Raw genomic sequence first — 8,631 nt, 5'->3', positions numbered from 1 at the left:
ACTATAGTCTGCAGACCATCGACTATAGTCTACTTAGACTATAGTCTACTCAGACTATAGTCTACTCAGACTATAGTCTACTTAGACTATAGTCTACTCAGACTATAGTCTATTCAGGTTATCGACACAGACTATCGACTATAGTCTACTCAGACCATTATTTATAGTCTGCTAAGACTATCGACTATAGCCCATCAACTATAAGTCATTTATAATTATAAAATTTTTTAATAAACATATTTTAACATTTCACACAAGCATAAATACATACATAAGATCCATATTAAATTGTCACAAAAAATAAATAAAATAAAAAGATAAAAGCTTCTGGGCAACGAGATCAATGACATCAATATTAACATTTTCACAAAAATTAATAACCCAAACCAGACATAATTACGGGAAATTTAGCAACAAGTTGCAATAATGCAAAACCCACAATAAATAGAATTAATAAAATAAAAACAACTTTTTTCAATTTGGGCATCAAAATGTGTTTGACAGCTTTAAAAGGATTGGTTAAGGGATTGAAAGAAGTTTTTGGACGACTAAAAAAAAAAGAAAATAATTAAAACAAAAACATAAAAATTTGATCCATAACTTACTTTGGTTCTACTAAAGCATGTGGACCATTTCTACCCAAACCAACGGGATTTAATTTAGACTCTGTTTCTGTTACAATTTCCAATTCCAGATACATTTTACCCGCTAAACCTATATGACCCATTTTATTCGAATCCTTTAGATTTCCTCTTATGGGAAACCAACCTGAAACTTTTTTCTCTTTAAAAAGATTTAATAATTTTCGCTGAGACTTCTTTTTTGCCACCCTGTTGATAGTTGAGCCATAAGAAGTTATGGATTGTGTTACATCTAATAATTCACATTTTTTGGCACTGTCATAGGGTTCTGGAAAACCGGATAGATTGATTTCTAAAGAACCAAGAAAATCATCGGGTGATATAAAATCATTATCCCAGATTTGTAGCGACAGAATAGCAGGCTGTTTTAGTTCATATTCTTCCATTAAGCCAGAACGATGTTTGGTTACCAACTGCAGTAATAAAATATAGTAAAATAAATTTATTGGTTGTATCTTAACTCAAGGATAATTAAATAAATATTCCTTTATATGTACGTATGTATGTATGTGGTTGTGTGTTGTAAGATTGAGTGATAACATGTTAGTTGGTGATAAATTCTAATATATATTTATTTATGTGTGAATGTTAAGGTTTGCTGTTTTGATTTTGTTGGTGTTTTATGTTAATTTATCTCGTGTTTATTATAAGGTTACAGCTTCTGACACTCAGCAAAAATTTTCATATAGAAAAGTGACTTGTCAATACAGTTTTCATATAGAAAAGTAACATGTCAAGACAGTTTACATATACAAAAATGTCTTATCCAAACAGTTTTCATATAGAAAGTGTCTTGTCAAGACAGTTTTCATATAGAAAAGTGTCTTGTCAAGACAGTTTTCATATAGAAAAAGTGTCTTGTTAAGACAGTTTTCTTATAGAAAAGTGTCTTGTTAAGACAGTTTCTTATAGAAAAGTGTCTTGTTAAGACAGTTTTCTTATAGAAAAGTGTCTTGTTAAGACAGTTTTCTTATAGAAAAGTGTCTTGTTAAGACAGTTTTCTTATAGAAAAGTGTCTTGTTAAGACAGTTTTCTTATAGAAAAGTGTCTTGTTAAGACAGTTTTCTTATAGAAAAGTGTCTTGTTTAAGACAGTTTTCTTATAGAAAAGTGTCTTGTTAAGACAGTTTTCTTATAGAAAGTGTCTTGTTAAGACAGTTTTCTTATAGAAAAGTGTCTTGTTAAGACAGTTTATAGAAAAGTGTCTTGTTAAGACAGTTTTCTTATAGAAAAGTGTCTTGATAAGACAGATTTCCTACAGAAAAGTGACTTGTAAAGACAGTTTTCCTATAGAAAATTGACTTGTTAAGACAGTTTTCCTATAGAAAAGTGTCTTGTTAAGTTTTTTGTTAAGACAGTTTTCATATAGAAAAGTGTTTTGTTAAGACAGTTTTCATATAGAAATGTGTCTTGTTAAGACAGTTTTCTTATAGAAAAGTGTCTTGTTAAGACAGTTTTCTTTTAGAAAAGTGTCTTGTTAAGACAGTTTTCTTATAGAAAAGTGTCTTGTTAAGACAGTTTTCTTTTAGAAAAGTGTCTTGTTAAGACAGTTTTCTATTAGAAAAGTGTCTTGTTAAGACAGTTTTCATATAGAAAAGAGTTTTGTTAAGATAGTTTTCATATAGAAAAGTGTCTTGTTAAGACAGTTTTCTTTTAGAAAAGTGTCTTGTTAAGACAGTTTTCTTTTAGAAAAGTGCTTTGTTATGACAGTTTTCTTTTAGAAAAGTGTCTTGTTAAGACAGTTTTCTTATAGAAAAGAGTCTTGTTAAGATAGTTTTCTTATAAAAAAGTGTCTTGTTAAGACAGTTTTCTTATAGAAAAGTCTCTTATTAAGACAGTTTTCTTATAGAAAAGTGTCTTGTTAAGACAGTTTTCTTATAGAAAATTGTCTTGTTAAGACAGTTTTCTTATAGAAAATTGTTTTGTTAAGACAATTTTCATATAGAAAAGTGTCTTGTTAAGACAGTTTTCATATAGAAAAGTGTCTTGTTAAGACTGTCTGTTAAGACAGTTTTCGTATAGAATGTGTCTTGTTAAGACAGTTTTCATGTAGACTATAATTTAATAAGACAATGGACTGTATTCAGACTATATCAGCGGCTACGTTTAAGCCGGCTTAAGCTTTTGAGCCGAATGAAGTCGGCTGCGGCGCGGCTTGCATTTCTGCTTCTCAGCCAATAGTCATGTTATACTATACTATGACTATTGGCTATGTATACACAAACTATTGACTATAGTGTATTCAGGCTATGGACTATAGTATGAGTACATAGACTTTGCACTATAGTCTGCTCAAATTTTGACCTATGGTCTACTTATACAATTGACTATAGTCTATACTATTATTATTGGCTGTAGTATTCGAAACTGGTGGCTATAGTGTACTCAGGTAATTGACTATAGTTTATACAGACTATGGATTAAAGGTCTACCCAGATTATGGGCTACTTATAGTCAGATCAGATCTACACAAACTATTGAGTGTAGTCAACTCCGATTACTGATTATATTATACTCAGGCTATGGAGTATTGTTTTCTCCGACTATGGACTAGAGGATATTCTAACAGATTGACTACTGACTATATATTTCTCAGGCTATCAACAATAGTCTAATCAGGCAATTCGTTACAGACTACTTAGTTTATTGACCTCATATTATATACTATAGCTATAGTCTATGTCGACTGTTGATAATAGACTCTGGTCCAGATTTACTTAGTCGTTTTCTGGGCTATGGTGTTCTGGATTAAAATGTATTTATAACCATTTTTTCTTGAGTGTTTTTCATATCTTCATTTCTGTTTCTTGATTATAAAACCTCCCAATGTTAATGAAATAATTTAATCTTAAGAAATAATTTCTTAAAATTTGTTATACAAAGTTCTAGTAGGTTTTATTTTTACTTCAAAAAATATTTAATTTTCGAAATGAATCCATTGCAGATGCATGATATTGAACACCAATGTTTTTTACTAATTAACACATAATTATTTGCAATCAATCGTTGTGATTTCGTAACAAAAACAAATTCAATTAAAATTAATAATAACAACCGTTATTCATTTAAATGAAAATGTAAATAAAACCTTAAAAATTGTTTGTAAATTGGAGTCAATACTACTATTTCTAATGGACTACAACATTACTTACTAACCATGTCTTCATTATTTGAATATTTTAAAGGGAATAACATGCGCCAATTAAAATTGCCTTCACCATTAATGGAACGGTAATGGATATCTGTATTTTGAGATTCATCAAAATTGCTGCACCAACTAAACAAAAACAAACAAAAAATTATAATAATAAAACGCGCATTTTCAATCATTATTTTGTTAACCACAAAATAATTAAAATTCAATTTTTCATATTTCTTTTCGAAACTTACTCACCCCTTGATATAAATATCACTCATAGCAGTACCGAAGATATTCTTTTCTTGCAAAACTACTTCAGTAACATTATGAATTATGACACGCAGTTCATAGATTTGTGGTGGCTGCGGTGTTATGTCTATGGGTGGCGGTATATTTAGATTACCATCGTATAATTCTATCCAGAGTTGTATTTTACCCTTTGATTTTATATAATTTTTCAATTTATTATTAACAAAAGGTTAATTTGTAAAGTTAAAATTATACAAGTTTTATAACTTAACAACTTGCTTTTTTGTAGTTGTTGGTAATTTACCTGTTCAATACCTGGACATTCATTACGATATAAAGATCGTGTTTCAACATGTTGTGGCACAAGTTTATAACCAAAGGAGGGTAAATGTTGAAAATTTCTTAGGACAGTTAAGGATAAACGTTCCTGTAAATCTTCAGCTAAGGGAGGTGGGGAAAAAGAGAGAAAGAAATTATAGTGTGGGTGTTTTTCTAACTGTGGGCTTAATGGTAGTTATAATTAAAGTAAGTGGAAACTGTAAATATGATTTTAAAGAAGATGTTAATATTGTTAAATAAGGTATAATTTACTTATAAGTACATTCACATTGTACAGTGGTGGTGATTGAAAGAAGTACTAGTGCAATCTAGGAAAAACTTAGGTTAGGTTAGTCTTTAGTCTAGTCTATAGTCTAGTCTATAGTCTAGTCTATAGTCTAGTCTATAGTCTAGTCTATAGTCTAGTCTATAGTCTAGTCTATAGTCTAGTCTATAGTCTAGTCTATAGTCTAGTCTATAGTCTAGTCTATAGTCTAGTCTATAGTCTAGTCTATAGTCTAGTCTATAGTCTAGTCTATAGTCTAGTCTATAGTCTAGTCTATAGTCTAGTCTATAGTCTAGTCTATAGTCTAGTCTATAGTCTAGTCTATAGTCTAGTCTATAGTCTAGTCTATAGTCTAGTCTATAGTCTAGTCTATAGTCTAGTCTATAGTCTAGTCTATAGTCTAGTCTATAGTCTAGTCTATAGTCTAGTCTATAGTCTAGTCTATAGTCTAGTCTATAGTCTAGTCTATAGTCTAGTCTATAGTCTAGTCTATAGTCTAGTCTATAGTCTAGTCTATAGTCTAGTCTATAGTCTAGTCTATAGTCTAGTCTATAGTCTAGTCTATAGTCTAGTCTATAGTCTAGTCTATAGTCTAGTCTATAGTCTAGTCTATAGTCTAGTCTATAGTCTAGTCTATAGTCTAGTCTATAGTCTAGTCTATAGTCTAGTCTATAGTCTAGTCTATAGTCTAGTCTATAGTCTAGTCTATAGTCTAGTCTATAGTCTAGTCTATAGTCTAGTCTATAGTCTAGTCTATAGTCTAGTCTATAGTCTAGTCTATAGTCTAGTCTATAGTCTAGTCTATAGTCTAGTCTATAGTCTAGTCTATAGTCTAGTCTATAGTCTAGTCTATAGTCTAGTCTATAGTCTAGTCTATAGTCTAGTCTATAGTCTAGTCTATAGTCTAGTCTATAGTCTAGTCTATAGTCTAGTCTATAGTCTAGTCTATAGTCTAGTCTATAGTCTAGTCTATAGTCTAGTCTATAGTCTAGTCTATAGTCTAGTCTATAGTCTAGTCTATAGTCTAGTCTATAGTCTAGTCTATAGTCGTCTAGTCTATCGTCTAGTCTAGTCTATAGTCTAGTCTAGTCTAGTCTATAGTCTAGTCTATAGTCTAGTCTATAGTCTAGTCTATAGTCTAGTCTATAGTCTAGTCTATAGTCTAGTCTATAGTCTAGTCTATAGTCTAGTCTATAGTCTAGTCTATAGTCTAGTCTATAGTCTAGTCTATAGTCTAGCCTATAGTCTAGTCTATAATTTAGTCTAGTCTAGTCTATAGTCTAGTCTATAGTCTAGTCCAACGGTTCCCAAATGGGGGTCCGCGGACCCCTAGTGGTCCGTAGTAAAATCCTAGGGGGTCCGCGAAGAGGAACGAACAAAAACATAAATAAACAATATTCTTTTATATGTATGTACAAATATCTCCAATTTTTGTGCAATAATCCCAAATTTTTTGGTGACTTTTTGAATTTTATTTTTTCGGTTGTTTATCAGGAAGAAGCTAGGCCCTACAAATTTATTGTATAACTTTTATAAAGTAAAGTATTGCGTGATTTGTAATTTTTATTTCCTGTATATGTACTAAAATAATGGTTTTTATTTCAGACAAATAATACTCTGCCTTACAATTAAATTAGGGATACTGGTATTCCGGAGTATGAAGTTCAATTCAAAGACAAGCTTATTATTGTTTGAAAGGACTAAAATTATATATTTTCAAAACAGAGGTGACTCTTTATGCATCTCTTTATAAATATTCCAATCCGACGTGATACACAGATTTAACTTGATTTTGTCGACCAATACATATTATTAAATTAACATCAAAAAATCCATAGCGTTTCGCGTAAATATGTAGCCAAAAACCATGAAGTAAAATAATTCGTTGGTATTTTAAAATTCAAATTTAAGCTCCAAATTCACAGTACTTTAACAATGAGTTCAAATCATATATTATGCGGATAACGCATTCCGCAACAACATAGAAGAAGTCCCAACTTTCTTATATTATTTTCCCGAAAACTTAGCTCACTTACTCAGTTCACCCTTTGCAATCGCAACAAATTTTTGAAACGTGACTCCTTAAGCACATGTGACAATATTTGATAAAGAAACCTTTTCGCTACCTTGAAGAAAAATGAACATGAAAGATCTCACGATCATAAAATGAAACATCATGTTAACATATCAACAAAGAAGTCATTCTATCTTCAAAACATGCTATTGAAAACCTATTTGAAACATTATATATTCTCAATGTACGGAATATTTTAAAGATATGACATCTCTACATTTATTAGGTCAATTTTCGGATGGACAATTATTTAGAACAATAGAATATCAAAATATGTATGGGGGTCCGCGAAATTAAATAAGTTCTTCAAGGGGTCCGCGAAGTAAAAATCGGTGGGAACCGCTGGTCTACTCTATAGTCCAGTCTATAGTCTAGTCTATAGTCTAGTCTATAGTCTAGTCTATAGTCTAGTCTATAGTATAGTCTATAGTATAGTCTATAGTATAGTCTATAGTATAGTCTATAGTCTAGTGTATAGTCTAGTGTATAGTCTAGTGTATAGTCTAGTCTATAGCCTAGTGTATAGCTAGTGTATAGTCATAGCCTAGTGTATAGTCTAGTCTATAGTCTAGTCTATAGTCTAGTGTATAGTCTAGTCTATGGTCTAGTCCAACGTCTAGTCTATAGTCTAGTCTATAGTCTAGTCTATAGTCTAGTCTATAGTCTAGTCTATAGTCTAGTCTATAGTCTAGTCTATAGTCTAGTCTATAGTCTAGTCTATAGTCTAGTCTATAGTCTAGTCTATAGTCTAGTCTATAGTCTAGTCTATAGTCTAGTCTATAGTCTAGTCTATAGTCTAGTCTATAGTCTAGTCTATAGTCTAGTCTATAGTCTAGTCTATAGTCTAGTCTATAGTCTAGTCTATAGTCCTAGTCTATAGTCTAGTGTATAGTCTAGTCTATGGTCTAGTCCAACGTCTAGTCTATAGTCTAGTCTATAGTCTAGTCTATAGTCTAGTCTATAGTCTAGTCTATAGTCTAGTCTATAGTCTAGTCTATAGTCTAGTCTATAGTATAGTCTATAGTATAGTCTATAGTATAGTATAGTCTAGTCTATAGTCTAGTCTATAGTCTAGTCTATAGTCTAGTCTATAGTCTAGTCTATAGTCCTAGTGTATAGTCTAGTCTATAGTCTAGTCTATAGCTAGTCTATAGTCTAGTCTATAGTCTAGTCTATAGTCTAGTGTATAGTCTAGTCTAGTCTAGTCCAATCTAGTCTAGGTCTAGTCTATAGTCTAGTCTATAGTCTAGTCTATAGTCTAGTCTATAGTCTAGTCTATAGTCTAGTCTATAGTCTAGTCTATAGTCTAGTCTATAGTCTAGTCTATAGTCTAGTCTATAGTCTAGTCTATAGTCTAGTCTATAGTCTAGTCTATAGTCTAGTCTATAGTCTAGTCTATAGTCTAGTCTATAGTCTAGTCTATAGTCTAGTCTATAGTCTAGTCTATAGTCTAGTCTATAGTCTAGTCTATAGTCTAGTCTATAGTCTAGTCTATAGTCTAGTCTATAGTCTAGTCTATAGTCTAGTCTATAGTCTAGTCTATAGTCTAGTCTATAGTCTGTCTATAGTCTAGTCTATAGTCTAGTCTATATCTAGTCTATAGTCTAGTCTATAGTCTAGTCTATAGTCTAGTCTATAGTCTAGTCTATAGTCTAGTCTATAGTCTAGTCTATAGCCTAGTCTATAGTCTAGTCTATAGTCTAGTCTATAGTCTAGTCTATAGTCTAGTCTATAGTCTAGTCTATAGTCTAGTCTATAGTCTAGTCTATAGTCTATCTATAGTCTAGTCTATAGTCTAGTCTATAGTCTAGTCTATAGTCTAGTCTATAGTCTAGTCTATAGTCTAGTCTATAGTCTAGTCTATAGTCTAGTCTATAGTCTAGTCTATAGTCTAGTCTATAGTTAGTCTACAGTCTAGTCTATAG

The 8,631-nt window shown here is 31.2% G+C and overlaps 1 protein-coding gene across 1 annotated transcript in view; it reads right to left on the bottom strand.

Moving 5' to 3' along the window:
- Window positions 1-373: 373 nt before the first annotated feature.
- The window catches only part of LOC119609532 (otoferlin-like), a 29,895-nt gene continuing 21,637 nt past the window's right edge, over window positions 374-8,631 (bottom strand). The window contains 5 exon segments of the mRNA XM_037964360.1: window positions 374-548; window positions 606-1,054; window positions 3,797-3,917; window positions 4,035-4,216; window positions 4,333-4,469. Of these exon segments, the coding sequence (XP_037820288.1) occupies window positions 374-548; window positions 606-1,054; window positions 3,797-3,917; window positions 4,035-4,216; window positions 4,333-4,469 (1,064 nt within the window).

Source organism: Lucilia sericata, unplaced genomic scaffold, assembly GCF_015586225.1.
Source record: "Lucilia sericata isolate MDLA Ls3-8-SP2 unplaced genomic scaffold, ASM1558622v1 Contig001000F_arrow, whole genome shotgun sequence".
Classification (NCBI taxonomy): domain Eukaryota; kingdom Metazoa; phylum Arthropoda; class Insecta; order Diptera; family Calliphoridae; genus Lucilia; species Lucilia sericata.
This window is presented reverse-complemented; position numbering and strand designations above follow the sequence as displayed.